This window comes from Chanodichthys erythropterus, chromosome 20, assembly GCF_024489055.1.
Source record: "Chanodichthys erythropterus isolate Z2021 chromosome 20, ASM2448905v1, whole genome shotgun sequence".
Taxonomy (NCBI): domain Eukaryota; kingdom Metazoa; phylum Chordata; class Actinopteri; order Cypriniformes; family Xenocyprididae; genus Chanodichthys; species Chanodichthys erythropterus.
In genome coordinates, this window is record NC_090240.1 from 29,370,362 (window position 1) to 29,389,134 (window position 18,773).

General features: G+C 38.8%; 1 protein-coding gene across 1 annotated transcript in view; it reads left to right on the forward strand.

The window, feature by feature from the left end:
• Positions 1 to 18,284, forward strand: part of LOC137008798 (transmembrane and death domain protein 1-like) — a 207,604-nt gene extending 189,320 nt beyond the window's left edge. The window contains exons 3-6 of the mRNA XM_067370514.1: positions 11,228 to 11,404; positions 11,801 to 11,920; positions 15,578 to 15,745; positions 17,980 to 18,284. Coding sequence (XP_067226615.1) covers positions 11,228 to 11,404; positions 11,801 to 11,920; positions 15,578 to 15,745; positions 17,980 to 18,284 — 770 coding nt within the window. The remainder of the gene's footprint in view (positions 1 to 11,227; positions 11,405 to 11,800; positions 11,921 to 15,577; positions 15,746 to 17,979) is intronic.
• The last annotated feature ends 489 nt before the right edge of the window (positions 18,285 to 18,773 follow it).

Here is an 18,773-nt window from a genome sequence, read left to right on the forward strand (position 1 = left end):
CATCTCTTCCCCAACTCAAGGTAACAAACTGTCACCACAGAAACATTTACACACTGATTGCAAGCAACTTTTCCTGACCCTTTTCTCTATTGGAAACATTAATTAAATAAATAAATAAAAGACATCATTAGTGTCATTAGAAAGCATTAGATTTTTTTTTCAATAAATATTGAATTTGTAATTATCAGTAGTAGTTATCAGTGTATAAGTTTTGTTAATAAAATAAAATATTTTCTTACCTGCAGATCAATAAATATATAGTGAATAAATATTAAGCCCTTGCACGATCAGTACTTTTTAATTTAATGCTTAAAGTACATTAAAAAGTACTTTTGTACTTTTACTGGAGTATTATTTTATTAGGGTACCTGTACTTTTACTCACATACTTGATTAGTGTACTTCATCCACCACTGCCAAAAGTTAAACCATAGTAGATGACAAATAAGTAGTTTTTTTTTTTTTTATTAAAAAATAAAATAAAAAATTTAGAAATAAAGCATAACGGCTTGGTTTCACAGACAGCACTTAGATTAAGCCAGGATTAGGCCTTAGTATATTTAGGACATTTAACTTTTATAAAAGTGCCTTAGAAAAAAACATAACTGGTGTGCATCTTGAGACAAAACAATATGGCACTGATATATTTTAAGATATGTCAATGCAAATCGCTTTCAGTTAAAACAGCTCAATATGCATTTTAGTCTGGGTTTAAAGGGGTATTTCACCTAAAAATGAAAATTCTCATTTATTACTCACACTCATGCCTTTCCACACCTGTAAGACCTTTGTTAATCTTCAGAACACAAATTAAGATATTTTAGTTGAAATCCGATGGCTCTGTGAGGCCTGCATAGGGAGCAATGTCACTTCCTCTCTCAAGATCCATAAAGGTAATAAAAACACATCTGAATCAGTTCATGTGAGTACAGTGATTCAATATTAATGTTATAAAGCGATGAGAATATTTTTGGTGCGCCAAAAAAAAAGTATAGTGATGGCCGATTTCAAAACACTGCTTCATGAAGCTTCGGAGCATTATGAATCAGCGTATCGAATCATGATTCGGATCATGTGTCAAACCGCCAAACTGGTGAAATCACGTGACTTTGGTGCTCTGAACAGCTGATTCGACGAGCTGAGGAAATGTCATCGCTCCCTATGCAGGCCTCACGGAGCTATCGGATTTCAACTAAAATATCTTAATTTGTGTTCCGAAGATTAATGAAGGTCTTACGGGTGTGGAACGACATGAGGGTGAGTAATAAATGACAGAATTTTTGGGTGAACTAACCCTTTAAACCTTGTTTGTGAAACCGGGGGAATATATTTCACACCATTAACATGCTATCTACTCTAGTGTATATATAAGATTTAAGATGGGGTCAGAGTGAGTGATTTCTGCTGCTGATTGTTTGGACAAACACTTGGGCACAAAGCCTTCACCCTCACACAGAAGGGAGGATGTTTGCCTTTTACGTCCATTGACACAGCTTTTGTTTTCCACCAAAGTTTGACTTGGGTCAGTTAAACTACTGATTTGTTTAGAGGCCTGTTTCTTTGTTTTTTTTCTTAGGGTTGTGACCAGGTGCTTGCCTTGTAAGTTTAAGAATGCTGCAGTGGTCTTTAAAGCAAATAGCGGGGAACAAAAGTCCAATACGACACAGGGACCTTTTTCATTATAAATCACCACAAACTGATACAAACAAGGTGTTTTTCAAATAGAGTTTCAATTTTGTCTTCACTGTATATACAACATTTAGGCTTGTCACATGTAGACATACACTACCATTCAAAAGTTTTCTCTCTAAGTATCTAATGCTTACCAAGGCTGCATTTATTTGCTCAAAAATACAGTAAAACAGTAATATTGTGAAACATTACCATTTAAAAGAACGGTTTTCCATTTTAATACATTTTAAAACATCATTTAAGCTGGTTTTGCTGCTCAAGACATTTCTTATTTTTAATGTTGAAAACAGTGCTGCTAAAGAATTTTGTGGATTCAATATTTTTATATAGTATTCTTTGATGAATAGAAAGTTCAAATGAACATTTATTTGATATAGAATTCTTTTGTAAGATTATAAATGTCTTTACTGTCACTTTTGATCAGCATCCCGGCTGAATAAATGGACAAATTCAAATTAAACTCATAAGTAATTATGCTCGTAAGTGCTTGGAGACACTCCGAGAGACAGTGCTTAGAGTGACACACCTGCAATAGAGATCTTATCTGACAGGATTTCAAACCTCCCCCTCTGGTGTAGAGTTCCTGGGGTTGAGAAGAGACAGAAAGAGAAAGAATGGGTGGTCACTGCATGCTCAGACAGCTCTGCAGACACCTCATACAGATTCATAATGTACAAAAATTGCCTCAGAACATCTAATGAAGTGAAATAAGTTCAATGGCTTTTATTTTCTGTCTAGAAGGTGTCGACACTAAACATAAACCAAGCTTTAGCGAAAACAGGAAACTAACTGACATTGTGCAATACCTCAAAGGTGTCATACTGCACTATATAGATGGGTCAGACTATTGAGTGCCACATGCTCTTTTGCAAAGTTGGCTTATTACATTAATACGTTTGATTACACAATTTCCAGAAGCTGCCCTAATTAACTTTATCATATCATTGTATCAGCTTACAAATTTAGCAGATTACACAAGACGAGTGACACAACATCCTACAAAATAAACACAGCTCTCAAAATGAACCAAATGAAATCATATTCCCAAGGTGATTGTGAGAATTAGACCTCAGGAATTCCATCAGATCTGTAATCAGTCAAACCCCCGCTGCTTCCTACCCACATGCCCATTGTCTTGTTTCGAATCCCTATAGAAATCAACAGGAGGGGTGGGGCAGTCCTGCTCCTGTTCAGACTTGAGCTCACGGCTCATTGTAAAAAAAAAACACAAAAAAAAACATGCTGTTTTAAACATGATTTTGTGATACAATGTGTAAGGAAGTTACAGCCATAAAGACCAAAGTCTGTGGTGGTTTATCATGTCGGCACAGGTAATGGTAGTGTTAAAAAGTTGAGAAAGAACTTACATATGTAGCATGAATTTAATGCATTTTAAATAATTGAATTATATATATATATATATATATATATATATATATATATATATATATATATATATATATATATATATATATATATATATATATATATATATACAGAAACCAATCAATTAACACTAAAAATACGACAATAAAAACCTAAAAGGATAATGATAATAGGATAATAAGGATAATAAAGAATTATCTCTGAACTCCGCATGCTAGCTATTCTTTAGCAGATAAATCGAATGCAAATTGTCATAAATGTATTCGAGATAAATAAGCAGATAAGTAGTGTGCTGGTAAATTAGTATCTAGTAAATTAAAGCATTGCACTTAAATTGTATTATAAGTTAACATTAAATTTAGTGAGTTAGTGGCACTAGGTGTGGTTCAGATTTATGATACAGAGGGGTGTGGTTTACTAAAAAAGGCTAATTCCCATTGGTCGCTGACTGCTGTTGTAGCAGCGCTACCTGAAGCAGGTAGGCAAATAAAGTCAGAACTGAGAAAGAGGATCACACAGCTGCTCATCGCGATGGGACTCACTCGCACATTGGGACCAACTAAAAACGTTCAAGACCTTCGTACTAAAGGTTTAGGACTTTTTATTTTCAACAGAAAACATAATGTTTGTTGTTTGTTTAGCTCCAAGTTGGATCTAACACCATGAACAAGGTGAGTGTGTGGTCAAAATCAAGGTGAGTAACATTTATCATAGACATTGCCTTAAGAAACTGTATTGTATTGTAAATATTGTGTTGAATTTTTGACCTAAAGTCTTTCTACATTCTGCTTTGCTGCAATGATGTTCAAAATAAACTAAAAAGTACTTTTGAACAATGTTTAAAATATGCATGTATATACATATATTACAACTTCAGCAATAAAAACGAATGATTGTGTGCATGTAGGAGGGTAAATCAGTATAGATCGGTATCAAAACACTTGGAAATCCCCCCTGTTAATCAAACAAGCATGTTCGCAGGGGAGGTGGTGGTTTAGGGTTGAGTTACACTGTGTTGGGAGTCGAAATGTACTGATTTTTTTGTGGTTGGCAAAGCAAACAGGCCTCATACCTGTATGACCTACAGGCACGGAGGGAGAGACAGGTTTGGGCTCGCTAAAGGGAGAGGCCAAGTCACAGGGTACATTCTCACACTCTATGCTTCTCATTGCAACAACAGCCTTGAGAATGGAACATCCTGAACCTGCACAACAAATAATCAGTTCGATTTAGAATTTTAAGTTTAAATTTTCAAAATGGAACTTTTACAGTGTTTTGAATGGTTTCATTTATTGACAGTGTGCTTATGTTGTGTCATACTTCATACAGGTATGGAAGTGCTGCGGAGTCCATTTTATCTGCTCTGTGAATTCTATCCTTCATTCCACCGGAGTCTGTGTAGTTGTCCAATCAGATTTCAGTGGTGTGAAGTGTAGGAGACATGGAAAGATCTCATCATCTCCCACAACCTTCGAAGGCCTGTACTGACAAATAACAGCACAGATACGTCGTGAAACACATGTAAAGTAGCTTTAGAAAGCATGCTTGACTGGTTTTCAGTTGTAGTATAATTTGCCATGTGCTTCAAGCTTGCACGGATTAACGCTGGACGTGAAAGCTGTATGCTAAACGCTGTGAATGTTAAACCCCGGCTGTCTTATTATGCGGTGAATGCTTTTAAGTTCAGCATATCTAAACATCTATGTAAAGCAACGTACCTCACCTTGCCCTTTAGCGAACCGTGCTAGCTCCACACAACATGGCATGTTTGTTCATTTGCTGTTGTGGGGAGAGCTGAGGCGGGCTAAGTACACACACACCCACGCGCGCGAGATTCACAAAGCCTGCCAAGATGTATTTATGTATGCTGGTTCAGCCTTTATTTTCTCAACCCACACTAATAAACTCACTTTACAAAATGTGTTTGTGTGAATTGCATAATCCTGACAATAAACGACTGTAATAAAACACAAGCCCTTACTCGCTCCCTTGACATTTGTAGTATGAATGTTGTGGTTTATGAATTTCAATTAGTCCACCAAATGTGCTCCAAATATGTGACCTGCTCTTTGCATTCATGCGGTGAGGTTGAGATGATGTTAATCTTGGAAATGATTTCACACAAAGCCAAGCTGAGGTGAAGCAAGGAAAGCGCACCGCAAGCTCTACAGAGGGCTTTAAAGTTCATCAACATTCAATGCAAAGAAACTTTTTTTAGCTGTTTCGCTGATTCCCCTTGTGGACAGACATGCTCGTCGAAAATGAAAAATAAATGCAAATTTAGGGTTTTGCCTCAAGGTTACGCCTGTGGCTTCTCATGCACAACAAAACACTCAATGTGTTTTTTCAATGTTAAATCATGTTTTGACGTGATCAAACCCTTTTATAGGCCTCAAATTAATTACACATATCTAGATAACATAGCACTGAAAATACATGTTCAGCCAAATGTAAAGCACTTCATTTGAAACAAAGCAATCATATACATCTCATTTAATTGGTCGTTTTCGAACATAGCTTTGCTTTTAAAGTCGTTAAAGAGAGTTATGTAAGAGATAATGTTAGGCTGGTCATTATCACAAATTAAACCTTGACGCAAAGCAAAGAGGTCTTCTGTCACACTGAAGGGGTTTATTTTGTGATAATGACAGACTGACTATACATTATACCTTACATAACACCTGCCAATCCATTTAACTGTTAAAAATAGTATAAACATAATTCTGCTTTTTTACATTCTTGTAGCTTACACGTTTTTTTTGGCTTTTAGCATGAATGTGTTAGTCTTACTTTTATCTAAAAAGTAGTGTGCTCCAAAACAATGACAAAATTCATTCATCAAAAACGCCCAAACGCTGATCACTCAGCGTTTTTTTTACAGGTTGCCTCGAGTTGAAGAATGTTCAACTTTGAGTAAAACACTGCACTCATCACTGTCACTTTTTAGCCAGCCATCCAATCAGAGTGGAGGAGGGGCGGGACAAATACAACACCGACCAACTGTCAAAAGATTATTGCTGTACAATGACATCAACAAGCAGAGAACGGAACAAAATAAAGAAATGAATATTGATGGTCCTCTTCGAACATACATATCAAGTACTCTGCATTTTCAGTCTGAAACAAATTATCTGCGAAATTAGGTACAAGTAACAATGCCACAAATATTCCGTATCATAGCAACAAAGCATGGCGTCTCAACTGAAAAAAACACTGCGATGCCGAAGCGCTCTAAAGCGCTCACAGATAGGTGTTTTCAACGAAGTGTCTAGTGTTTTCAGCTGGCTAAAAACACTTTGGTGGACACGTGGCCTTAGAGATTAGGAGGAAACCGCGGCTTTACTGAGCTCAATGACTCTGGCTGAGCTGTGATATAAATGAAACGCTATTGTCTATTTTAAAAAAGGGGGAGAAGCTGTTCAATATGTCCTGCCCTGTCTTCCTGTTTCATTGGAAATTACGTTAACACATTGAATAATGCTGCGTGTTTCAAGGCACTTCAGTGGGCTTTTAAGACGATGACTATAACGATAACAATAAAAATACAGTTCTAAAAAGTCCACACCATAATTATAATGATAACGGCACAAAGAAAGATTTTTTCCAGCTGATGAAGGATAAAAACACTGACAGCCAATCAGAATCCATCCTGCATTTAAAGCGGCAGATGACAAACCTGCAGCGCATGCTTAGAATAAACAGAGTGGTATCATTAGTTGGTGGACACTAATATAGTTATCATTATAGTTATCTTCTTTATAGTTATCGTTCTTGGTGTGACTGGACCTTTACGCTACCAATGCCAGGTTCGATTCCCAAGGAATGAATGAACTGATCAAATTTATACCTTAAGTGTACTGTAAGTCGCTTTGGATAAAAGGGTCTGCTAAATGCATAAATCTAATATTGTATATAAATAAACAAATACACATAGACATGCAAAACTGATTTGGGTTTAAATTATTTTAATAGCTTACTTGTAGAGACCATGGAGAGATATCTGAACACTGAATCCAATGAAAGGTCAATCAGAATGAAGACCAAGAATGATACCAAGATGGCCACCAGAGGGTCTGTGGAAATTTGATGACAAAAGGAAAAAAAAAAAAAAAAGTTTAATTGATTAAAAAAAACAATTTTAAGGGTTTATCATCACATTTGGAGGTCTTTGAAATCACAAATATATACAGCTATGGAAAAAATTAAGAGACCACTCCAAGTTCAGAAATCAATGTTAAGTGGTCTCTTAATTTTTTCCATAGCTGTATATAAACCTGTTGTAAGGGCAGTGTAATAAACTTCCATATTTGGCTGTTGAAATACTCAAAATCTAAGAACAATATGTTCATTTTGAGGAATAGCAATTCACATTAGGAATAATGGTCCCACTTTCTATTAAGTGGCCTTAACTACTATGTACTTACATAAAAAAATAAGTACAATGTACTTATTGGGTTCATACTGAATTGCAAAACACTTTTGCTGCTATTGAGGTGGGATACGAGGAAAGCTTTGGTGGTATGGTTAGGTTTAAGGGTAGGGGTAAGGGGTAAGGTGTAAGGGATGGGTCAACAGTGTAATTACAGAAATTAATTACAGATGTAATTACATGCAGGTGTTTTTAAAATATAAGTACAATGTAAAAACATGTATGTACACAGTAAGTGCATTGTATCAAATGATTAATTTAAATGTAAGTACATTTAATGTAAAGTGGGACCGGAATAATAATTCACATTTTAAAAAGCTGGAACTGCATCAAGGCAGTGTTTGAAGCACACAATGACTTAATTTGCTGTGATTTTTGGTTTTCGCCTGTCAGACAGCTTGCCAGACACCACAGTTCAGTAGTTCAATATCCCCATTAAATGCAAACTGCCTATTAAAGCATACAACATGCACGTTTGATCTCAGACATTGTTCAAAAGAACTATATTCCACTAAAATCTGATATAACTGCACAAAGTTAACAGGAGGGTATAGCAAGAAACAAGCCCTGTTCCACTATTCTACTCACTATTATGAACAACAATTTTACAATAATATGTAGTGATTGAGGGAGTTTAATCACTGGACGGCTGCAGGGATGTACGTGGGGCTGCCTGAGTGTAAAAACAACATTCTGTAAATAAAAAAAAATAAATAAATAAATAATTGAAAAATACTGTGAAAAATAAAAAATGCATCTCGAGCAAATCTTTTGGCTGAAAATATTGCTTTGTGCTAAATTCACAATCATGGTGTTTATTCATTTAAATCCTCAAGGAGAAGAAACAAAGTGAAAGAGGATAAGGAGAAATGGAAGGCGTCCTTGCCGAGGACCTTGACTATTTCAGGCTGTGATGATCGCAGCCTCCAGCACTGGCTGTTCCTTCAGCAGAAACCGGCCAAAAAGAGCCATTTGTCCAGAAAACAGAACAGACTGTTTAGTTTCAAATTCCACACACGATGACTCATGATTCCGGAAGATTTGAAAATAAAGACAGACCCACAGATGCAACTGCCATCTCGAAGATTTCAGTTACAATGCAAGTATTGGTGCTCAGCTTCTTCCTCCCCCTTTTCTTCATCCCGAGTTTTGCTGATGATACAGGTGAGTCGAGATGGCTTACAGCAGATGCAAATAACAAACAGACACAAAGTTCTGCATGACTGATCCACCTGCTGTGCGGTATTGACATGAGATGATGGCATATTCACTGAAGGTGACAGTGATAGAGAGGGAAATGCGTCTCCTATCACACATCCCCATTAATTGATTACACCTCTTCCCCACAATGTCACACATCTGCCTCTCCCATGATATTCACAGCTGTATACATTCCTCAATGGTATCAGCTGCTGTCATAATAGCTGCCATAAAGACTGTCAAGTGTGATACAGGTACGCATAGAATGGTACAGGCACGTGTGTGTGTGTGTGTGTGTGTGTGTGTGTGTGTGTGTGTGTGTGTGTGTGTGTGTGTGTGTGTGTGTGTGTGTGTGTGTGTGTGTGTGTGTGTGTGTGTGTGTGTGTGTGTGTGTGTGTGTGTGTGTGTGTGTTGGAGAGAGAGAGAGGTGAGAGATGGTTTTGTGACTATCGAAAATTACTATTGCTTAAAGTTAATAAGAAAATGAAGGACATATAAAAAGTACGGAAGAGGATTAGGGCCAAGAAATAATAAAAAAATAAAACCATCTCGAGATTAAAGTTGTTAATTTTTGAGAAAAAAGTCTAAATAAAATGTTGAGAATAAACTCGTTAAATTACGAGAAAAATGTCGAGATAAAATGTTGAGATAAAATGTTGAGAATAAAGTAATTAAATTACGAGAAAAAACTCATTAAATTTCGAGAAAAAAGTATAGATAAAATGTTGAGAATAACGTCATTAAATTACGAGAAAAAAGTTGTTAAATTACGAGAACAAATTTGTTAAATCATGAGAAAAATGTTAAATTTTGAGAAAAAAGTCGAGATAAAATGTTGAGAATAAACATTAAATTATGAGAAAAAAGTTGTTAAATTACGAGAACAAAAAAAAATTTTTTCTCATAATTGAATGACTTTTTTCTCAACATTTTATCTCAACTTTTTTCTCGAAATTTAACGTGTTTTTTCTCGTAATTTAATGAGTTTATTCTCAACATTTTATCGACTTTTTTCTTGAAATTTAACGATTTTTTTCTTGAAATTTAACAACTTTAATCTCGAGATGGTTTTATTTTTTTATTATTGCTTGGACCTAATCCTCTTCCGTAAAAAAGTCATCATAAATGTCATGTTATTAATATGGCAAGTTAAAATAGTTCTTAAACATTTAAAATGTGTTGTAAAATGCATTCAAATTCATTCATTTGCAATCCATCAAGCTGTTTGAAATGACGAATGTGTGAATAATGATCACACTACAACCAATCACAAAATTAAAAAAAAAAGATATATTATAGAAACATTCTTTTTTTTAACTAATAATAAAAATTAAACATCGCCTCAGAAATTTCCATGCATTACTCAGTATGCTACCCATTCTCTTACTCTCTCTCTCTTAGCCATATCTAAAGCATACACTATCATTCATAACTTTGGGGCCAGTTAGGATTTTTTTTTTTTTTTTCTTGAAAGAAATTACTTTTATTCAGCGAGAATGCTTTAATTAGACTGAAAGTGACAGTAAAGACATTTACACTGTTACAAAGATTTCTATTTCAATTAAATGCTGTTCTTTTGCACTTTCTGTACGGAGCGCTCCCGTGACGTCTGCCGTTGCTTTGCAACCATGAACTCTCCAAGATGACGAGGAAGTATCAGCAAAGGATTAATTGATTTCAAGTCCTTGCATTAGCTTTACTACTAGATATATTTATAGAGATCAGAAATAATAACCCGCCCTGTACAGCTATGATCAGCTGTTCAACTGAGCTTTCGATGTTGTGTTATGAAAAGGCCGAAGCTGATCGGTTGGCTCGTCACATGACCTGCAGTGCGCTTGTGGCATTCTGAAAAGTTGAGATGTTTTCATCTTGCGCACCTGGAAAAACGAGCGCTGAACCGTATGCTCGTCACTTCTAATATGACTACATTTGAAATAACGAATTTACACGTGCAAAAGCGATATGTGAACATCAAACAATTCAGCCCAACATTAATCAGCCCTGACAAAGATGATGCCTCTCTCCAAAGCATACCGTTTGATTAACTGCTCGTCGTCAAACATTTCAAAAAAATTCTTGCTCCCCTGAAAGATTTGCGCACATCTCTGTCTTCTCAGTGCCATCACAAGCCCCTACTGGCAACTCCTAACCACTTGAGAGACCTCTCGAGCTGTCTTAAATAACTGTGAGAGTAAGAATATTTGATACCTTGCTTTCATGCTTAAGTTTGAAAGTAGGAGTAAAGTTCATGAATTCTCAGCACTTAAAGGTGCCCTAGAATTGAAAATTTAATTTTCCTTGGCATAATTGAGTTCTGTACATGGTAAAACATACCATGAGTCTCAAACACCATTGTTTCCTCCTTCTTATGTAAATCTCATTTGTGCAAAAGACCACTGAAAAACAAGTGAATCTCAACATAACACCGACTGTGATGCAACAGTCGGGAGCATTAATATGTATTTGCATATGGGACCAACATACTGAAATGTGTCTGATTTTTCCTCTTCTGCCACAGTGGCAGAGGACATTGGACCTCACCAGCTGAAGCGACTGGTGGAGCTATTGACATATCATGAATGCGTGGAGCTCATCTCTGCCATGTCTCAACCAGAAGAGAACATCTTCCAACACTTGGACCGACTGTCTGCAGAAAAGAACCAGTTACTGCGGTCAAGACGACGCAGAAACATAGGTAAGCATGATAGACACAAGTGTGGCTGCTTTAAATAGTTTAAATCAGCTCTAATAAATTGATACTTATTTGTTTTATGCTAATGAAACCCAGCAGTGTGATGTGTGACATGACACATCCTTCAGTAAATGAAGAGGTCATGAGCAGCCAAATGTATTTGTTTATCTTCACTGCACACATCAGTTTGCCATTGAGAGGTCCACTCAAGAGACATCTCAACCAGACAAATTGTTGAAATAATCCTTTTTCATCAGAAATGAAATCTATCGAGGTAGTGGGACATGATTGAATTGTTTAATTGCCTGAACAACTGAAGCTGTTGCTTTTATTGCTGGCTGCTTTCCCTCTGCCTGTCTGGAGCACGTTTGATATTGCTCATGTGTATGTGATTGTTAGACCAGAAGCCCCCCTGTCGCTCAGCACTTAAGGACTGGCTGCAGATTCACGGCAAGGAGATATACTACGACAGGCTGTCTCGTGCACTGCATCAGATCGGCAGGACTGACATTGCCATAGGTCAGCTGCACACAACAACACAGACAGACATACATGCACGGCACCACCACACTCAGTAAACAGTTAAATTAAACTACAATACTTTGCATTGAGTAGAGATGCAAAACATATTGTTACCATAAAGGCTATTGATTAATATTAGAGATTCTTTAATTTATCAGTATTTTTGAAAATCTGTTTGAATTGATCAGACATTGGATATTTAATTGTGCTTGCTCATTTCCTCCATTTTTATTTATTTTATATCATTTAGATTACCTTTGCTGTGCTCTAACCAAGTGCACCGCACACTCCCTGAAAAGTGAAGCCAAAACATTTTCATCGCCCCCTGGTGGCTGGCTGCAGTATAGGTCAAAAGCCCGCCTTCTCCATTTAATCGAATGGAACGCAAGCCAAACTAAAAGAAATAACTACTACAAATAATTTTTGTCCAAAGATGGTTTCTGTCATTTTAGGTAGTTCTTATTACACTAAAGCCCTGGGTATACTTCACTTTCCGCGCCCGGATGTGTCACGCGCGCAGTCGTGTCCGCGCATCTTTCAAAGTATACTAAACCAAGGATGCACATGGATGACAGAGTTTGACACATGCACAGTGCAATTTTTTCTATACTATTACCAGACAACTGGACATTCACTGCAACATAGGAATCAAAAACGATGGAGAAGGCATGCTTTTAAGTTTACTTGTCTTATTTTTGAATCGTTCTTTACACACTCTTCTTCAACAACTGCACATTGTGCTCAGTACTGTGTGTATTGCCACCTAGTGGACTCTTCTTTCCTGCTTGCGCATGCACTGTTGCACGCGCGCTGTCTGCGCGGTCTCGAAAATTACATCATGCGGACAGTGCACGAACGCGGACGGCTGAAGTATACCCGGGGCTTAATGTAACATCACTGATTGTACTTGCACCGCTCCAAATGCGGGATTCAAACTGGCGTTTCAGGAATGGGAGGCGGGCGCACTAGCAAGGACGCTTAAGGCCACAGCCTCTAGCATCAGTCGCTAGCACACCTCTTTAGGCTAGGGGAGTGAGGTTTACTCACACAGCGTGTGAGTCGTTACAATCAGCCCTCTAAACTTCACTCCCATCTGGGTCATGGCACCAATATAACCCTCCGGTTCTACTCGTATCCTTTCCGAGTGGGATTTGAATGGGTATTTATGGCATGGGAGGCAGACGCATTAGCAAGGACACTAAAGGGCGAAGGCCTCAAGCATCAGTCGCTAGCGCACCTCTTGAGGCCAGAGGAGTGAGGTTTACTCACACAGCATGCGAGTCGTTACACTCAGTCCTCTAAACCTCACTTCCATCCAGGTCATGGCACCAATCTAACCCTCCGGTTCTACTCGTACCGCTCTGAGCGGGATTCAAACCAGCGTTTCAGGTATGGGAGGAGGGCGCACTAGCGAGGATGCTAAATGCCATAGCCTCTAGCATCAGTCACTGGCGCACATCGAGGCGAGGGGAGTGAGGTTTTATCACACAGCGTGAGTCATTACACTCAGCCCTCTAAACTTTACTCCAATCCGGGTCACGGCACCAACATAACCCTCCGGTTGTGCTAGTACTGCTCGAAGCGTGGTTCAAACCGGGGTTTCAGGCATGGGAGGCGGGCGCGCTAGCAAGGACGCTAAAGGCCGCAGCCTCTAATGTCAATCGCTAGTGCACCTCTTAGGCCAGGGGAGTGAGGTTTACTCACACAGCATGTGAGTCGTTACACTCAGCCCTCTAAACCTCACTCCAATCTGGTTCACGGCACCAATCTAACCCTCCGGTTCTACTGGTAACGCTCCAAGCCTTTCCGGCATGGGATGTGAACGCACTAGAAAGGACGCTAAAGACCACAGCCTCTAACATAAGTTGCTAATGTGCCTCCTGAGGCCAGAGGAGTGAGGTTTACTCACACAGCATGTGAGTCGTTACACTCAGCCCTCTAAACCTCACTTCCATCCAGGTCATGGCACCAATCTAACCCTCCGGTTCTACTCATACTGCTCTGAGCGGGATTCAAACCAGCGTTTCAGGTATGGGAGGCGGGCGCACTAGCGAGGATTCTAAAGGCCATAGCCTCTAGCATCAGTCACTGGCGCACATCGAGGCGAGGGGAGTGAGGTTTTTTCACACAGCGTGAGTCGTTACACTCAGCCCTCTAAACTTTACTCCAATCCGGGTCACGGCACCAATGTAACCCTCCGGTTGTACTAGTACCGCTCCAAGCGTGGTTCAAACTGGGGTTTCAGGCATGGGAGGCGGGCGCGCTAGCAAGGACGCTAAAGGCTGCAGCCTCTAATGTCAATCGCTAGTGCACCTCTTAGGCCAGGGGAGTGAGGTTTACTCACACAGCATGTGAGTCATAACACTCAGCCCTCTAAACCTCACTCCAATCTGGTTCACGGCACCAATCTAACCCTCGGGTTCTACTGGTAACGCTCCAAGCCTTTCCGGCATGGGATGTGAACGCACTAGCAAGGACGCTAAAGACCGCAGCCTCTAACATAAGTTGCTAATGTGCCTCCTGAGGCCAGAGGAGTGAGGTTTACTCGCTCTTACAAGCTGGCCTCTGTTACACTGACGTATGTTCAAGTGTTTGTTTTTGGTTTTAGTTAGTTATTTGATGCTATAAAAACGGGGTGTAACCTCATGGTTGACCTATAGAGTGCCCTAATTTTAACATGGTAAAGCTACATACTTCAACTTTAAGGACCCCTACAAAACACAGCTAACATGATATTCATTTGCCAACAATAAAGTTTGAAGGGAACTTAAAATATAAGTTTTTCCATCACCCTTTCTTTTGTTTTTGCACACCACTGATGCAACGAGCACCAAGCTAATTCACAGTATTTCATCTTACACAAACCCAAAGATGAAACTCAGCAGAATGCATAATGTTATTTTTATACATTTCTGATGGAACGCACTTTGCACCCTGTCACTCCTCTGGCAGTGATTGTGGTCCGGCGTACAGGCAACTCCACAGCCGAATGGCATCGGATATGAGAAGGTGCAAACGATATGACAGCAGGCTCGCTGGAGCTGACACCAGATTCACTACACGCCATCTGTTCCTTTCATCATCTCCGTTAAAGGGAAAAAGGGATAAACAGAGAAGAGGGGGGGGGGGGGGATGACAGGCTCGACAGCCCAAGAACATCCTTCAGTCAAAGCGGTGCATTGCAGAAAATAAAAATGATTCCTCTGCAAACACAAAAACTGATGCGTACGGGAAATGCACAATGCAGCAATTACAAGTGCTTTAATTGCCGGCCTGTAAATAGGCTATGATGAGGAGTAGCCACTCAGCGACAGCACCTTGGATAAATTGCATACTTATGTTCTGGCATGTGTGTCTTCTTCAGTTGTTCTTGCTTCATTATACATGGTACATTTATTGGGCTCTGCACACTTAGTTAATCTCATTTCAAGGCGTTCATGGAGACCATTACTCTGTGTTTGATTTCTTAATGTGCTGCAAGAATTGCTTGTATCTTGTACAAATATGAAATGAATGTCACAAATAAATAGCTGCTAGAGCTGCCTCCAGCATAATTGTCATCAAGTAATGAAGTGAATTCATCTTAAAACCATATGAGAAAAGACAATGATCACAACTGGACAAGAAGTAATGCATGCGCTTTTTATCCAACAGAGGTGGGTAAGAACATCAACCAGGACAAAACTCTTGCTATTCAGAGATATGTGGAAGGCTACCATGAACTTGTTAGCCAAATGGCCACCCATCTGGAAAACCATGAACCAGAAGATCATGATGATCATGGGGACCATGAAAAGGTGCTGCAGTACTATGAAAATCAGGGTGAGATGCCTCAGCAGATATACAAATTATACAAAGACTGATGTGTTTTGAATCATTTGAGTGGTATTCTTGGGTCTCTATTTCTAAACCATTAAAAATGTGCTATTATGCAAATATATTTTAAAGAGGCAATATTTTATAAGTTTAATTGTTTCCCCTGAGGTCCTCTTATAATGTTAGTCTAGAACAGGGTTGTCCAATAATGCTCCTGGAGGGCCAATGTCCTGCAGAGTTCAGAACCAACCCCAATTAAACACACCTGAATCAGCTAATCAAGGTCTTACTATGCATATTAGACGCTACCTGGCAGGATTCTGGACACTTAAACTCTCCAGGAGCAGGTTTGAACACCCCTGGTCTAGAAGGATCCAAGCTCTTGAACACTGATTAGTACGTAGTAGTGACATGTTAAGGCCAATTATAGTAAATCATACTCAGAATTTGTCCTCTGTTTAATTTAACCCATCCAAGTTACTGTACACACATTAGGAGTAGTGAGTTGAGAACACACACACACACACACTGCAAACCATGGACACACACACCCGGAGCATTGGGCAGCCATTCACTGCAGCGATTTTGGAGCAATTGGGGGTTAGGTGCCTTGCTTAAGGGCACCTCAGTCATTTCCTGCCAGTACTGAGAAATCGAACCCACAACCTTCTGGTTACAAGTCTGGTTAGGCCAACTGGTGTTGTTAACTAACAAATGTTGACAGTCATGTGTTAATGTTTTGGGTCTCAGACGTCAAAAACCTGAGGATCTCAGAACAACAATTGTGGCTGCTTAGTTTCAGTAAATGTTGTTTCTAGCCCCACCATTATTATTTAAAAAAAAGATGTATTATATGTTACTGCGGTTGGACATATTTAGTGATTTGTGATGTTTTTGAAAGAAGCTATAGACCTTATGTAGCCCCGCCCCTTTTTAGCGCTGCGCTGGTTGTCTTTTGACTTCCAGTTTGTATTTCCACAGCGATCTTACGTATTTATGAATGAACTGTTTGTTTTGTAATCTTCTCGGTCTACTAACATTTGTTAAGACATCTGCTTTAATTATTACAATGCTCATGATAACTTTTGTCAACTCTACAATAAGCATCATTATGCCAGTCTTCAAGTCACATGATCCTTCAGACATCATTCTAATATGCTGATTTGCTGCTCAAGAAACATTTCTTATTATCAATGTTGAAAACAGTTGTACTGCTTAACATTTTTTGATGAAACCGTGATATTTTGATGAATAGAAAATTCAAAAGAACAGCATTTGTTATATTTTTTTGTAACAATGTAAAAGTCTTTACTGTCACTTTTGATCAAATTGTGTCAATGTGTCCCTGCTGAATAAAATATTAATATCTTTTAAAAAAAACCTTACTACTGACCCCAAACTTTTGAATAGTAGTGTATATAAAAGTATATGTGTGTGTGTGTGTGGGGGTGTGTGTGTGTGTGTGTGTGTGTGTGTGTGTGTGTGTGTGTGTGTGTGTGTGTGTGTGTGTGTGTGTGTGTGTGTGTGTGTGTGTGTGTGTGTGTGTGTGTGTGTGTGTGTGTGTGTGTGTGTGTGTGTGTGTTTCTCTCTAGCCAAAGAAAACATAACATTTTATGATAAATAGTAATCTATTTCTCTCTATTTTATTTAATATTTAAAATATTTTATTTTAATAATTCAATTTAAATCTATTTCTATTTTCCATTAACAGTAAGTGTTGTTTGTCACAAGAAAAGGTTTTTAATTTGCAATAACAACAACTAACATTTTTGTTGGAAACCAAAAGCATATTATGATTTGTTTATAATTTTCAACCCTCACTATCTGATATTCCAAAACCCTCACAAATCATTTTTACAGTTAATTCTACAAGGCACAGTTGCATGAAAGTTGCATTTTACAATCAATTTTAAAAGATTAAGAAAAATTTTATTCCCTTTCATGGGAACTGTCGACGCTACGTCATATGACGTTATGGGTTCCCATAACGTCATATGACGTAGCGTCTCGTTCCCTTATTCAGGGAACCAGGGTTACACAAGTAACCCGAGACATTCCTCTAATATAACCCCTTTAAAAGAAATTAAATTGCTTTTTTAAAAAATAACTTATATAAACACAATATCAACTACCTAAACTATCAGTTCAAAAACTATATCAAATCTAGTTGTCTGTAAGTATCTGTAACTTCTCTGAAAAGCAATGACTCATAACAACTCTTGTCACTAATTGCTTAACAGGCAGAGGGTTCACCTGGAAAGATGTGGACTTGGTGGTGAAAAGGCAACAAGTGCCACCTTATCAGCACCATCTGCTAGACAGAGCATGGCCTCTACTTTACGGCCTTCTGCTTGGATTTGCCAGCGCACTGCTCATGAGCGTGGCCATCTTGCTTATTAGCATATATGTATCCCATGGCAACAGTACCAAATCCAGGTCTGAGCATCAACCCTTTTGCTGTCCCCTCCTCAGAGTTGTAACATCATCAGAGATACATCACCCAGAGGACACACGCAGACCGAGTAATGAATGTTCAGGACAATAATGAAGCCATGTTCATCAGTATGAAATTCATTATTAAATGTGCCTTTGATGGCTGATTATGACCCATGCTACTTCTCAAAGTGCCTTCTTATTGGCTGTTATCTCATCTAGTGTGCTATTTAAACTATAGTTAGACAGCCGCACATGCCGACACCTTCGGTTCCCACTGCCTCTCATAAAGACGTTTCTGCAATAAAGCACCTGACAGAACATAATGACAGCAATCTGTTACCTCCATCGAGACCGCTGCCATTGTCCTGTCAGTGATTTGATGGTGTGTAGGGGAGGCTGCGCTGGAATGCAGCCTGGCTGCTGTTGCCTTGACAATCTAAGCACTTCCTGTTTCCAGTCCACGACGGTGGCAGTGCGCTCGTCTGGCTTTGAGGAAAAACTAATTATCCAGCCTGGCTCCTTCTCCCCTGAGCTTGCACATACCCCCTGAAGCAATCCACAAGGCTAATAACAATGACAATGCCTGCAGACAATGCAG